Here is a 15585-nt window from a genome sequence, read left to right as displayed (position 1 = left end):
CGATAAATGTAGAACGATTCCTGTAGGATCTTATGGAATCTGTAATCCTATTTTAAAACCTCCTTGTTTTATAACTAATTTTGGATAAAAGAAGAACTTTCAATATAATTCTCTTTAAAATGTAGGACATTTTTTTTTTCTTCCAGAGAACCTATTATAAGAAAGTTCATTAGAACATATTAGAAAAAATTCAGGCTTAGTGTACATTGGCAGGGAATGTTGACTTCTACCTTTCCAGTATATTCTAACCCTGTGGTATGTTTTGGCATACATATCAATGTTGTAAGATCATGTGGGCTCCCCCCGCCCCTTTCTCCTTATGGCATTAGTCTTTGTGGTCCTGGAAATGAACTTGCCTCTTAAGACCATAACTATTGCCTGCTTTCCTGTGGAATTGAGGTTTTTAAATGGAAAATCTGAGTCCAGACTCCCTGACTTCAGTATTGGGAAACACGTGCTGGGAGGCTATTGTTTAAGATTTTTAGGAGTTTGTGAGGAGGTGGGAGAGAAAGAAATCATTTTTCCAGATGAAGGACAGTGTAATTAAGGCCTAACCCAGACATGGGCCACTTATGGAAATCCCAAATGGCTTTCTCCCTGACTCAGATGGAGGGCTATCTGTGCTTTAAAATCATCTTCTCTGCTTGCTCTCCCAAACTTCAGCTGGGGGCCATGACTCTACAGGAATTGTTCTTCAAGTGTCAGCATTAGCCAACTAGATAGTATTTTAGACTCTGGGGGAGCTACAGCTGCTATTATGACTCTGGAAATCTGCTGTATTCAATATATGGGGGGGGGGGAAGGGGTGTGTGGTTGTGCTCCGATAAAACTTTATTTAAAAAACAGGAAGTGGGCTAGAAGTGGTCATGGGCTGTCCTTTCCTAACCCTCTCCTAGATGATAACCACCATCAATGGTAACCAGATCATTCAAGTGATTGTCCTGTGGGGTCATTATGTTCTCCAAATATCTTAAAAGTACTAGAGTAGTAAACAAGGATGCCTGGACCACAGAAAACATCATCTTTTTTTTTTTTTAATAGTAACTTTAAAAAAAAATTTTTTTTTAGTTGTAGGTGGACACAATACTTTTATTTTTATTTATTTATATGTGGTGCTGAGGATTGAACCCAGTGCCTCACACGTACTAGGCGTGAGCTCTACAGCTGAGCCACAACCCCAGTCCCAGAAACCATCATCTCGACAGCTGAGATGTGCCTAGGCTCTGGAGACCTATTGGAGATATAGCTTGCCCCTTTGCTCCCGATGGTGTGTCCGTGGACGACCTTGCTGACCTCTGGCTCTCATACCCACTTCCAAGCCTGGGAATAAACTGAAACATGCCTGAACATTTGTTTTTAAGACTGCAGGCTGGCTTGTTTAATTCATTCACACATTCGGGCTACAGCCACTGAGCTAATAGCAGCAGGACAGAGGTGTGTGTGGGGGTGCTGGCTGGCATTAGAAGTGATCACCAAGGCAATCTGGGGTTTGGTGTGTCCTGTTTTGATAGTAAAAAGGCTTTTAAGTACATTAAACCTCTCCGAATGTTAAGAGAATGTGGGAAAGCTAAAAAGCATGATGTGAAGACACTTGGTAAGTGCGCCCCGTGTTAAGTGGGTTAGGAATGGAAAGTGGTACTGCTGCTTGGTAGTTGAGGGAGGCCAGGATGAGAACCTTGCCTCTGGACTCTCACTGAATATTCTGGTGTCAGGCTCAGAGCCGGTATCCAGCCTGTATTCTCCAGCTAAAGCAGGAAACCTCCTTTCCATTTTCTGAGTCACAGTCCCTGCAGGACAACCTGCTTTTTTTTTTTTTTTTTTCTCGTTTTCTTTGTTCCTTCCCCATTGCATTGTTCCCTAAACTCCCATGGGTGGGCATTCAGTTCCCCACAGAGCTGACTCATCCAGCCCTCTGCCGTCAGGCTTAAAGAATTATAATTAGAAAGCCAACAGCTCGGCAACATGATGGCTGTAAATGAAGTCTCCAAGTCAGGGAAAAAGAGTGAGTCACCCAAATGTCTGCATGCTCAGTGCTCACATTTAGTCCTGACCAGCCATGGCAAATACTACTTACTACCAGACAGTTGGGGATGTGGGGGTGGGGGTGGGGGATGAGGCACTGGCTACCAGAGGGAATTCCCCCTTTGAGTTGGTGTGATTGGGTCTGTCTCTACGAGGAGGAGTCCTGGTGTATCTCTAATATAAGGTGGACGGTCCCCCCAAGACAGCCAGCCAGTTCAGGAGGATTGTTGTTCTGCCATGGAAGAAAATGGGTTGGTGTTCTGAATTGTTCCTGAATGTGCGGCCTCTTGCTGTCCCTCACCTTTTCCCGCAGCAAAGTGCAAGACTTCATTTTGTTTTTTACAGTCTGCTTAGTCTGAGCTGCATGCAGACAGACCATGCTTCCCTTTCCCATCTTTAATCTCCAAGTTGAGTTTACTTGCCACATACCTGTAGTCGGAATTTTATTTCCCAGATGGATCAACTCTTGGTCAAGAGGAGACGTAAGTCTAACTCTTGGCTGTAGGTATGGCTTAGAAAATGGCTTTGACTTTGTCCGTCCTGAGTAGCCCTCCAAAGTCAAGGGCTGGGATGCTTCCTTGCACAGTCATGGATCAGCAGAGTTGGTGTCTTAATTCTACTACCCATTTCCTGAGACGTGAAAATACCTGGAGTTTCCAATTATTTTATAGCTCCATCAGTCTAAAATGACTTTTTAGGGGACCAAGTTGTAAGTCAGAGTGTTAGATAGATGGTCATTGCCAATCTTTGTATTTGACTATAGATGGGATTTGTATAGCATATTTAATACTTTTTTTTAAAAAAAGAAAGCAATAGATTCTTGGTGGTGGACACCTAGAGATATCAAAGTGGGAGGAGTGGAAGTAAAGGTATCTATCCCTAGATGTGTACTTATTTTGGAAAGGGTAGGAGGGATCTCCCTTCCTCCTAATAGGGATACATAACTCATTTATTAAACAAACTTGTTCATTTGCTTATCTCATGTATTATCAGTGACAAATATTAATCCATGCTTTTTTTTCTTTTCTTTCTCAGCAACATCAATTTTTCACCCTACATGAATCCAAAGCAACAGATGTGGCATCTTTTGTGAAACTGATTCTTGGAGACTAGAGAGCATTGGACTTAAATTGGTTGACCCTACTGTGGATTGGTGGGTTTATGGGATGAAGCAAGTTCACTACAGCGCCAAGAGAAAGTCATCTTTGAGATAATTTTGCCCTGCCTCTCTGAGGGTTTTCTCTCTCTCTTTTTCTCTTCTTTTTCCCCTCCTAAGGGGGCCTTGGAATCTATAGTATAGAATGAACTCTCTAGATGGATGAAATATGATAAAGGCTTAGGACTTAAAAAGGTGATTAAATATTTAATGATGTGTCATATGAGTCCTTAAGCTTCTCAGATTTCTCTTGTTCTTTATGGAATGAATGCATTGGCCCTGGCAAAAAGGTGCTACAGTAGTGATGAAACTGTAAGTAGATTTGTAGTTTGTCCCATTTATTATTTTAATATTTATGTTTAAGCGCTTGGTTGGAAAGATCCCACTTTACACAAGAAGACAAGGTTGGGTTGGCAATATTTATAGGGCTTTTATTTTTTAAGTTCGATCATGTCTATGGTCCAGAAGAAATTATTTAATATGCATCTTTAAGAATATTATAAAAATCTCAAAAAAAAAAAAAGGAGCTCTTCCTGTGAAATGTCTCTTCCTCTCTCCCAGACTTCAACTCCATCTTGACCATGTGTTTTAAGTGAGGTGTTGAGGTATCCTATTCCTGCTCTTTTTCCAAATTTGTAAAACATAAAAAATCACTTTTATCACAGCTCAAAGAAACAAGTTTGGTTCTCTTGACATTTGTGGTATATAGTATTCAGTGGAAAGTGATTTTTGATGTGATTTTATATCTACCTGTCTATCCATCTGTGTGTGTGTGTGTGTGTGTGTGTGTGTTTGTGTGTGCGCACTTGGTAAATCAAGTTCCACCAAAGGGCCTCTGTGAACATCTGTATTCTGTAGGAAGGTCATTTGTTGGTCACGAGGAGAGATTGCACACCACAGAGAGAATCGCGGTGCCTTCTTCTGCTTCTGGTCCTCTTGCCGTGGAGACGCCCCAAGGGTGATCTTTGAAATCAATTTGCTTTTTTTCCATTTGTTTGTTTTCCTGTTCAATGAAGAAGCCTTATTATGAGTGGAAGGGCTACCGTTGTAGAGAATTAAAGGCCGTCAGTTGTTCCATGATACAATGAACAGGTAATGGAAGGCTGAATCAGTTCCTAGGAATAGACTGTTCCATTTCCACACCTTGTTCCTAAGCAGCCGGCAATGTAGCAAGCTCCACCCTGAATTCCAAGCAGGTTGACTTAGCAAAAAAAAAAAAAGAGAGAGAGAGAGAGAGAGCGTTCTTTGCCATGGCTAAAGATACCACAGGTGTCTGATATGCGGCTCTTGATTTCTCAAGGACCAAGGAGTGAAATGATTGATGGAGAAAATACAGACCTTACACTAGTAACTAGGAACCAATTCTTTTGGACATTGTGTTTATATAAAATGACTCGTGGAATACAAAGACAAAGGATGTTGATTTAAAAAAAGAAGAAGAAGAAGAAGAAAGAAAGGAAGGAATGAAGGAAGGAAACTATGCTTTCTTTCCTTGTCTCAAGTTCTCTGATCTGGAGAGGACTGCTCCTTCAAATCCTCCTTCCCATTTCAGAGTTTTGAAGTGCAATAGTGTATTATCTGTTTGTGTTGTTCCGTCTTGTTCTTGACCTCTTGCTCATGGAGGTTGCTCAGAGTGAGTTGGACACTTTCATTCCTTCCTCATATTCTCTTCTGAGACATATCTGTTTGATTCAACATTGGCTTCATCTGCTTCACAGCTACCTCTGCCTTCATTTTTTAAAAATTTTTTCCTAGCCAGAAAAGGTGCATTATCCTTGTAATTAGAGCCATTCAGTTTCCCATCCACCTTTCTAAAGCTGGAAGTTCCTCTTCTTTGAGATTGAGAGAAAAATTGCAACTTTATTCCTGCTCTATTTACCCATTTTATGAAAACAGAAAGTACTAGGAAAGTCATCTAGGGTCACCCCATTATAGCTTTCTTTCTTTTCTTCTTTTTTTTTATGGGTGGTAATATTGTAGATTGAACCCAGGGATATTTTACTGTAGAGGCACACCCCCACTCCTTTTTCTTTTTTCTTTTAAGACAGAGTCTTGCTAAGTTGCTGAGGCGGGTCTCAATCTTGCAATCCTCCTGCCCCAGCCTCCCTGGTTGTTGGAATTACAGGCATTATGCCACCACGCCTGGCTTTGTTTTAGCTTTTGGTAAAATGTAGAAAGCAAATCATCTCCCTGGCCTGCATCAGGTTACGCCTGCCTGTTTGTCTCCTTTGAATCATTCTTAACAACAACAAAAAAATGTTTCTCATTTGTATGTCTCTCTAATCTGTGGGTTCAGGGCCAGAACTGCCAAAACAGTCATAGTTGATAGAGAAGTTGGTCTGTGGTTGTCAACCTGGTACACTTTGGAATTCTGGAGGAGCTTGTGCATACTGTCAATGCTAAAGCCCCACAGCCACCAGAGACCTAGATTTAATTGGTCCATGGTGAGGCCTGGGAATTGGGAGGTTTCTCAAGCCCTTGTGTGATTCTGAAGTGTAACAGGGTTGGGAACATTGGACTAGTAGTACCTTTTAGGGAGATAACTGACTTCTTTAGGGAGATAATCACCTTCTCTTTAAGGTTTGCAGAGAATTACAAGCGATTTTAAAGAGGAAAAAAAGCTGCTGTTTCCTTTCCTGTCCTCCCCTGTTGGAATATCCTTGTCACCACCAGGAAGCCATGTTCCTGGGATATTGCTTTGAAAATTGAAATACCTTTTCCCCAGAAAAAGCAGTATTCTACGTGGTGGTAATTAGGTATCTCATGTACTAAGGAACAATGTCTCGATAGCCCTAGGAGTCTAAATTTTAAAGCCTGGTTTTATTTTTCAAGAACCATGTGTAAATCCTTAACAACCAACTTAAAACAACGACGACAACAACAAGATACACAAGCTGTGTCTGTCAGGAGTTTCTTGTATATACAAGCAGATATGTATATAGAGAGGAAAAAGATATCTGTATTCAGGAATGAGACTCAGATTATTTAATTGTCTGCCACCACAGGCCATCTCATTATCAGCCCTGTATGTATCTATCAATGCATTGCAGAATCAGTATAGCTCTACACCAGGGGTCATGCTCATTTTTACAGAGGTATTCGATTTGGTTTCATATAATTGTCTGTGTATGCATTTTCTTGGTATTTGTGAACATACCCGTCTGTATCCCTCTCTCTGCATGTGTTGTTGATTTAAAAGATGTGCCAAAAACCTAATGTGAATGATTTTTAAGACAATTACTGTATGTGTGTATCTATTAATGAGTGTTGCTCTTCAGAGAAGCTACCTTGAGAGACTATATATATACATATATATATTTATATAAATACTTTTACTAAAATATTTTTGTAATTCTCTTTCCAAAATTTATTTCCTCCTCTCTATCATTACTTTAGAATTACTGCTTTTTTTTCCCCTCCAAAATACTAGGTTGTCTCCAGTTTGACTCACCTGCCTGGTTTATCTGATTTAGCACCAAGTGGTGTTTGGCAATTTCTAGAAATTAAATCTGCTCTCAGAGCTGAAGTGTTTAACATCACCATCGTCTAATAGGCTTAGAAGAGAATTTCAAATGAAAAATTTGCCCCATCCTTCCCAAAAGCTATGCCTGTTTTTAAGCAAAAAACAACCTTTTGTAATAAGTTTAGGTCTCCCCTTAGTGGCTACTTTGATGGAGGAGGAAAAAACTCACATAGATGTATATATATATTGACAAAATATCAAGACAGTCACTGACTTTATACATGGTGTCCACCTATTAGCCATGATTGAAGGCCTTGACCCGAAGGAATAATCCATTATTTTAAAGATTGTATGTGATTACACTGAGAAGCTCAGAACCAACTGGTTACCCAGTATCTTTTGTCTCAGTGAAGCCATCTGAAATGGAAATGAGCACATGTGGGTCCAGCTCAGAATTGGTTGTATATTTCAGTTCTTGTGTGTCCTCCAAGCCTAAAGAAAAGCTCGCATGTTCCAGGGGCTCCCAGAATTTCTGTTTGTAACGCCATTAGTCGACTTAGTAATTTTTCCAATGGTGTCCTTGCCCCAACTTAGCAGTTCAGTGTAGGAAGTAATTATGTTCCAACAGTTTAACAGTTGTAATTTACTCTGTGTCCTGCAGATGTCGCTCTGCTTCCTTCAAAATTTATACAACATCTTAACTTGTTTGCAGTGGGCCGCACAGTGTCTCAGTCAACAGTCTGGGGACCACAGATCTATGCTCTGCTGATGTTTGCTCTGTCTCCACTTAGTGACCTTCAAAGTCGAGTTCTTGTTCACTCTGGTCTCCATATTATTTTGCTCTTTGTTTTATTATTATTATTTTTTTTTTTGCCTGTCTCTGGCTAATTCACTTTTTAATGAGATTTGCCCGCCCCCCCTTTTGGCTATAATTCATCAGTTCTGCATTGTCAGATGTCATAATCCACAAAATAAAATCAATATTGATAAGCCCCCACATGAGAGAAGGCTAGTACAAGACAGGATCTCTGAATTTTCTAAATGAAGTTGATTTATTGTTTGGAATTTAATCAGAGAGGGACTAATTAGTTTTGTAATTGTCTTCGTTGAGCAAGGGACTTCATTATCTCTGCTTAGAGGAAGTTTTCTGTTTCTCTCCAAAGTGTCTAACACAAAGCATCTTTGGCCTGAAAATACAATGAATAACTAGTTTCTAATTTCCCACTCAAATGTTCTTTTGCTATGTAATTCCCTCTGGCCTAAAAGTAAGATTCCTATATTCATAAAATGCTTTGTAGCTGGTATTCAGATCAAGTAAAACGAGTTAAACCTTTGTGCATGGATTTGGACTTCTTAAAACCTATGATGACTTCAAGGAATCTTCTACTTTTTCTTTTTTTTTTTTTTAAATTAACAAGTAAAAAAGGAACTCAAGTAAATGTCACCTTAGAATGTTTATTTGTTTTTAAATGGAAGGTATAGTTTTCAGTTAGACCCCTCAGAGAAAACCTACATATTCAGATGGAAAAAATGCCTGATTAAAATCTCAGAAGAGAAAGCCACCAAACTTGATGGATTAAAAAAAAAAACAAAACAGATATTTTATTCTAGAAGTTACACATTCCTCTTTCTTAGGGGTCTGTGTGTGTTTCAGCCTTGTTCAATGTACTGACAGCTAAAGATCCTCTTTGATTTTTCTTTGGTTTTCCTTGGAGTATTCTGGATTCCTTTGGGAATTTTTTTTAAAGCTAAGACATTTTCCCTAGGAAAATGCACATCATACGTGAAACATGTAATTTTGCAGACATTTCTTTGTTGAGGACAGTTCCCATAGGATCAATAGCTTTGTTCTTTATAATGTGACTCTGACATCTAAGAACAGATTGCCAATCTTTCTGGGAAGGGCCAGACAGTATGTATTTTTGTATTTCATATGGTCTTTGTTGCAACTACTTGGCTCCTGCTGCTACAGTGTGAAATGTGAAATTGTCCAGAAACAATACATAAATGAACATGGCTATGTTCCAATAAAACTTTATTTATAGAACCAAGCAATGGGCCAGATTTGGCCCACCCATGATGGTTTGTCAACACCTGTCTTAGGCCATCAAACACAAAGTTCTAATTGATTACACAAAATAGAATTTTTCTACTTAGTGAATATTTAGCTCAGCTGTTGCCAAAGGCAGATTAGGAAGATGGATATAGGAAAATTAATTCATAAAGGATGGGGACTGAATAAAAGTTGTCTGTTATTTCCTTATGCAAGTATTAATTGTTCTGGAAGCCATTGGAACAGTTTTCTACAGGTTAACCTGAGTGCTTAAACTTTCCATTTCTATGCAATCACAACATAACTGACTTCAATTTGGATATGAAAGGCACATTCTCTTAGGTGTTAACTGTACCCTTGGTTCTTAGCTTCTTCATACTTTCTTTCGCTGTGCTACAAATCACATGCAAAAATAATCATGAATCCTAATCATTTTTGAACTGTAGTGGGATTTGGGAGTGGTAGACCGAACTTCACTCAGAAGTTGGAGACAGATATAGTTCTTAACATCTTTCAATTCATCCACCTCATCTGTAAGGTTGTTTTGGGGTCAAGATACTTATGGTCAGGGGGCCTCAGAGCTGCAGGTTCTCAGTGTGATGAGAGACTCCTATCCAGCCAGCCCTTGTATAGTCCATCCCCTATGGACTGGGGGGGGGGTGCTCTTCTTTATAAATCATCAGCAAATTTCTGTTTCAAGGGCCTGTTCAAAATACTTCTTTCTGATGTGATGTTTGCTGGGTTTTCAGCCCTGGTTGAACTTCTGGGCCCCAAAGCCCATGGTGACAGCTCTGGTTCCCCACAGGCCGAGAACAGCTGGATAGTGGGTCTCAGTGTTCAGGTCTTGGATCCTCTGAGCTATACAGAGTGCTGGCAGATGATGTCAGCCATTGACCTGAGCTTTCTTCTTTCTTCTTTCTCCTGGATCAAAACAGAACACATCTTAAAGCTTTAGTCTCTTTATTATTATTATTATTATTTTCCTTCTTCATCATCAGGTAAACATAAATAACATTAGGAGACTCCGTAAAAGGGCATTGGACTAGGTGACTTACCTTGAAAAAGGATTTCTCTTCACCCAAGGAAACACAACCTGAATCCCAGAGTCCTCAAGGAAATTATCCTCCCAGGGGAAGCTCATTGCCACCAAATCCACCACTCACTGCTTGTTTCTGGTGACGACAAAAAAGAGGTGTCCTTTTCCTGAGGTTAGAAGTCACTATTCGCAGCTTTGCCAATGTCCTTATACCATGGCAGGTTTTCCAGTTGAATCCTTGCAAATCAAGACTTTAGTTTGGGTTCATCTTTTCAGTTCTTGGGCCCCCCCTCCCAATTCTTCTGAAAGCCTCTTTTTCTTAAGTTAAAAGGACTTTAGTCTAAGCAGAAATACAAAGAAAGATCAAGGAATTTTTGTTTTGAAGTATCGCCTTGTAACACAAACATGTTAATAGAGTTTTAAAGTATTCAGCCTCATTCCTGGGGACTTTCAGTATCTTGTCATTTGAACTTGGGTCCTGCACCCTTTGTTTTGAGGAGTTTATAGTTAGAATTTGAGACGTGGACAGGTTTTTATCACCGTGGGCCGTTCATTCCGACATGCTCTGGGTTCACTCCCCCTTACACTTCAGTGCTCCTGAGGTCAGGGTCTCTTTCCAGCCACGAGGCTTTTGTGGTTGGAGATTGAATTCAGGGAAAGTGAGGACAAGGGTAGGTACCTTGTCTTACTTGTGTCTTGATGTCGGAAACAGAGCTTCCTCAGTGATCCCCAGTGTGGGTGGCTTAGGCCAGGCCAGCAGCCGTCTTCTGTCCTCTCTCATGGTCTTTCCTTGGCTTTCGACCTGGGAGGGTGATAGGTGACCTGGGCTGACTTCACATTTCTGTGCAAAGGAACTCATCTGGTCATTTTCATAGACCCATCATTAAAACCAACAGTTGTGCACCTGTCTGTCTAAATGAAATCTATTGTTCCCAGTTTTTGAAAACATAAAGAATACCTAGGAGAACTAGTAAAATCCTAAAAATAATAATAATAATAATAATTCTCATTTGAAACCAGAGTCTTTAGAATAAGAACTTCTGTTTGGTCTTTTCAGCAGAGTAGCTGATTGGGCATCCTGTTCTCTTAAGTCTGTTGTGGTCAGAAAGGAATAATTAGCATCACTTGCTCATTACCAACATTTTCATTGGAATCACCAATATATTTCAGCAAAGCAAATCAGACCACTGTTTTAGGTGATTGTCACTGGACTTGAGAGTTCAAGGCTGAACAGGAATGTGAAGTCATGTTTAGGGGCTGGGAGAAAAGATGAATGCAAACAGTGCTGTTCAATTAGGAAGCCCTTGGAAGAGCAAGCTGACAGACAGGTGTGTCTTTGAATTTACTTGCAGTATTACAACATGGTAGACATATCATCTCTTATGGAAAAACTCATCAAGAAGGTCAACCTGTATTATTACTTTTTTTTTTCTTAAAAAATACTGAACTATATAAAGATTCCAAGAGTGACCTTTATTGAAATGTCAGGAATTTTGTTTGTGTGTTTGTTTGTTTCTCTAGTGTTGTTGATTCTAAAATTTTGCCATTCTACACTAATGGCATCTACCCCCAAAGCCAACAGAGGCATGATCAGATGGCTGAGGACAAGAAGCCTGATGTTGAAAGTACTTTAAGAGCATACGGCCCACCCATTGGCTGCTTTCAGAGTAGAGAAATGTGAATACAAAATCTGAGCCCATAACCTTCAGTTCAGATGACTGATCTTTGAGGAAGGGTGGATGCCAAGAAAGGTTCTCAGAAGAGGATGCTTTCTTTCTTTCTCTTTTCCCCCCCACAAGGCAGATCGTTGGGAATGTTCTTAGAAATACACTACAGGTGTCTGCCAGGAGAACGAGAGTAACTGTCAAGTCCAGTACTCGAGGCTGATTTGGATTTTCAGAAGCAGCAACTTGGGGAGAAGTAGTTGTTTTGTTTTGTTCTCTTCTGATGTCACCTTGTCTGTCCTATCCTGTGTCCAGTCCTTCTGAAGGCAGTGGTTTCAGGCCATGTTCAGTGGTGCCCTTGGAGGAACCTTTAGGAGAGAGGTGGTGGTAAAGTTCAACTGGGCCCATCTGAGTGTCCATCAACCTCCAACTGGAGCTTTTGGCCACCAGTGTTGGTCCCTTTAACTGGAAGCCTCCATGATTACTAAAGCCTTGGGAAGGAAATGACCACTTGAGGACCCTGCACATCCCCAAGCCTGTAAAATCTTATAGTTGACCATGTCTGCAAGACCCTCCGCCCCCTCCAACCCTTTGGTTTTTTTTTTTTCTTTCTCTATTGAGCATGCTGACAGGGCTAGGGAGGTATGGCAGCAAGAAGAGAGGACCGTTCATTTTAATTTTTAAACAGAAATTATTTCAGAGTAAATGCACAAAATCAATGCCAAGCCATAGGGATCCTGAAATAGGTTATTTTCCTAAAGTAGTTGAGAACACCCTGATCCTCATTTACTCTCCCACTGAGGGGGAGTGGTGTGACTGGACTCTTGATGGACAGTATAATTTTTAAATTTCCAGGTTTGCAGTGTCAGGGGTTAAAATTTGTGTGCATTGGCCTATAGGAGAACTCAAGCGCTTGGGTCAATTGTGATACAGCCTGGGCTCCTGAGATGGGAGCTAACAGAGCACCTCTTGCTTGCTATGACAGAGGTGCTGTGTGTGGTTAAGGTTGCAGAAACTCTTTGGCCAATAGAGATGGGAAACTTCAGCCGTGTATGTGTCAGGAAGGGAGCACGAGGGAATGTTTAGACACCGACTGCATCTTTAGGTGCCTTCTACATACACATAAAGGTTGGTGGTAAATTCTGGCCCTAATATGTTTGCCACTAAAGGAAATTTCACAGTTTGGGTTTCACAGAGCTGTTTTTGTAACAATAGGTACATCATAAAGTTGTATTTAAGCAACAATCTGAAGCATTCTGGGCAATTTTCTGTGTACAACCTATGTGAGAAGGATTGATTGAGAAAGTTTGGACAATTTATCTCTTGTATTGCCCCTGTTTCTGATTTATTTCTTTGTCTCAAATTTATTTTCTGAATGGAGTGATTTTTCTATATGAATTGAAATGTCATTTTAATAGATTATTTTTAGAGGAAAAATATCTTCTTTGCGTAACGAACTTACACAGTAAGAACGTGTTTCCTACTCTACAGAATCATCAAATTGGGTCATTTTAAAGCTGACCAGAGGTGTGTTAGAGATGTAGTTTTGAATTCTTTATTTAAATACAGGAAAAGTTTTTTTTATATATATATTTTGTGAAAATAGATGGTAGACAGAGCTTCTCTATGGATTTGAACTTTACAAGAATTTTAATAAAATAGGTGGACTTCCCAGCTTCCTCTGTGCTTCCGTTTTCTAGATGAAAATGCTGCTTCTGTTTATTGATCTAGTCTCTGCGAGAAAAGAAAAATCAACACCTTTTCTTACAGTCTGTGGGTTTTATCATAGACAATTGTATTTGTATGTATGATCAATCGTTCTCCTATGTTGCACCTGAATTTTGTTTTTAAGCCATGTTTATTGTAAAGAAAGCTGGTTGGGCCAGTGCAAGCATGTCTGATGCTAGAAGGAAGTAATTCCACCTGCTAGTGAAGAGCCCCCTACCTCTTCTTGCTACCTGAATGATTCTGAAAGCAGATCAGAGAAGTTGTGCACACCTGTCCTTTGTAACTCACACCTTTAGCGCTTCATCTTAGTGTCTCTGGAGAGTTTGAAGTTGAAGAATGAACAGTGATTTCCCTGGACTCTCTCCATCTTTGCTGCCCTGTGCAGCGTGCTGCTGAGCTTCCCCCTGGTTGGAATCATCTCTTCTCTGTGGGTCGAGGTGTCTTTTCTTTATGAATGAGGTGGGCTGAGCTGTAGAGTATGGAATTCATTAGAAGCTCCTCTACAGGGAGGACCTCGGAAGCATGTGGGTGGAATGTTTCCATGCCTCTAAGGTGAATGTTCAATTTAAATTCTGGCTCTGGGAACATTTTTTGCTTATATGAGCTACAGAAGTGAAGAAGAAACTGGGGTTGGGGGGTGTGGACTTCTTGTCTTCCTATATGGAAACAGGTGGGGCAGACTTCCTCAGGTGAGAACCTCGCCCATCATCGTGTGGGGGAAGGGAAGTGATGAATGTCAGATGGTGACTTCCGTACGCCCCAGCTTGGTACTGAAAACATACCTGTTTTACAGGACGGTAGAGCTTTTTGAGCTTTGCCTGTTGACTGTGGGGGCCCCAGATATTCTCATGTTAGCCTGACTTTCCTGTTATCTAGGTTGTGAGCATTTTCCTCACTTTGGAACTATGGCTTATCATGATGGGGATGCTGTCTCAAAATCCTGAAACCGAGGCGATAGCCCATGCACAGGGCTTGGAGTAGACACAACATTGGTGTTGATGTAGCTTATGTATTAATAAGAGTTCCCAGAAACAGACGGGATTGTGGGAAAATGTGGCTTTAAAGAAATCTTGTTAGTTTATAACATTTGGAACAGCTGCTTTCCTGGGTTGCTATTCTTTAGAAAAAAAAAAACAAACGTCTTTTCATGCAGATGGTACTGAGGGTATCCATAACGGCCTGGATTGACATCTAACAGTCAATAAGCGAGGAATTATAATTTTTGCCTTACAAGTATACAGGCCATTCTGTGATGAAATTTCCTATCATGGTATTGTAAAAAAAAAAAGCATAATTTTATCTTTCCCGTCTCCTTTTTCCATCTAAGAACCCATTAAAGGAAGAGTAAGCCTCTGATGAACTTTGAAATGTTTCTTTGAACCTGTGTGTTTGACCAAGGAAATGACCGAGATGCCAAACCAAGTGGTTTGTCACGTGGTTCCTAAGGGCTCCCCCCCTGCATCTTTCCTCTCACCACCCCAAAAAGGAAAATGAAATTGGGAGACTAAGTCAAACTTGAACTCCTCTGTTGATGAGGAGCCTTCACTTTGATTTCCCATCTCAGGACATTCTTCAGTTTCAAACTGCTGCTGGGGAGGAAGGACCAGCTGCCGACCTTGTGACTGGTCTCCAGATGTTTGTGCGTGTGTATGTAAAACTTCACACCGTGTGTGTGTTGTGTTCAATGTCGTGTCAATCTATGAACTGACTCAAGCAACCGTTTAAAGATAGCAATGACCGTGATAATGACAAAAAAAAAAAAAAAAAAATCACCCAACCAACTCTCTCTGTCAAAGCGTTGGCTGTGAACTTCCATAGCTGGGACAGATAACATCCATCAGCCTTCAGGAGCAAGGTGTCCTTGAAAGAAATGGTGTGTTGATCTCATAAGAAAATGTACAACGAATAAAAGACATTTGGAAAAGCGAGTCTACCTGTTCCTTGAATTGTGTGTGGAAATCCTGGGTTTCTGGGAATGCCATGCTTCTGTGTATCAGGCCCTGGGGTGTGGGGGGGGAAGCACCTGACTGGTTATTCCTTCATTCTTCCTCTGCTCTTCTCCTGTCTCTACCATCCCATTTCCAACGGAGAGCAGAACAAAACACAGCCACACGGTTACACGAGTCCAATGAAGACGCATTCGGAAACCGTTCCATCTGGGGCGTGCTTTAGATTCTCCATGCTTACAGACAGACAGTCCAGGTTAGGAGGGAGCCCGGTGAAGATCTTATTATTAAAATCAAACGGCCCGTGGCAAGGATGAGCCCAGATGTCTTAAATGAAAAGATTAAGGCAGCTCTCTTGTGGCTTGCGTGTGTGCCTGACACGGAACCGTGAGGCCAGCTACTCATTCAAGTCCTTCCTGGATCTGTAGGTATAATGTTAGGGAAGTTTGCTTTATAGGATTAGGCAGTGCCTTGAACCAGATGTTCAGTGATGGAAAGAAAATGTTAGTTTAAGTAA

At 40.7% G+C, this 15585-nt stretch overlaps 1 protein-coding gene across 3 annotated transcripts in view; it reads left to right on the top strand.

Moving 5' to 3' along the window:
* The window catches only part of Map2k6 (mitogen-activated protein kinase kinase 6), a 110991-nt gene extending 95941 nt beyond the window's left edge, over positions 1 to 15050 (top strand). For all 3 annotated transcript variants that reach the window (XM_078041787.1, XM_078041788.1, XM_078041789.1), the window contains exon 12: positions 3058 to 15050. In XM_078041787.1, the coding sequence (XP_077897913.1) occupies positions 3058 to 3135 (78 nt within the window). In that variant the 3' untranslated portion in view covers positions 3136 to 15050. The remainder of the gene's footprint in view (positions 1 to 3057) is intronic.
* The last annotated feature ends 535 nt before the right edge of the window (positions 15051 to 15585 follow it).

This window comes from Ictidomys tridecemlineatus, chromosome 3, assembly GCF_052094955.1.
Source record: "Ictidomys tridecemlineatus isolate mIctTri1 chromosome 3, mIctTri1.hap1, whole genome shotgun sequence".
Classification (NCBI taxonomy): domain Eukaryota; kingdom Metazoa; phylum Chordata; class Mammalia; order Rodentia; family Sciuridae; genus Ictidomys; species Ictidomys tridecemlineatus.
The sequence above is the reverse complement of the archived record's forward strand: the minus strand, read 5'-3'. Positions and strand labels throughout refer to the sequence as shown.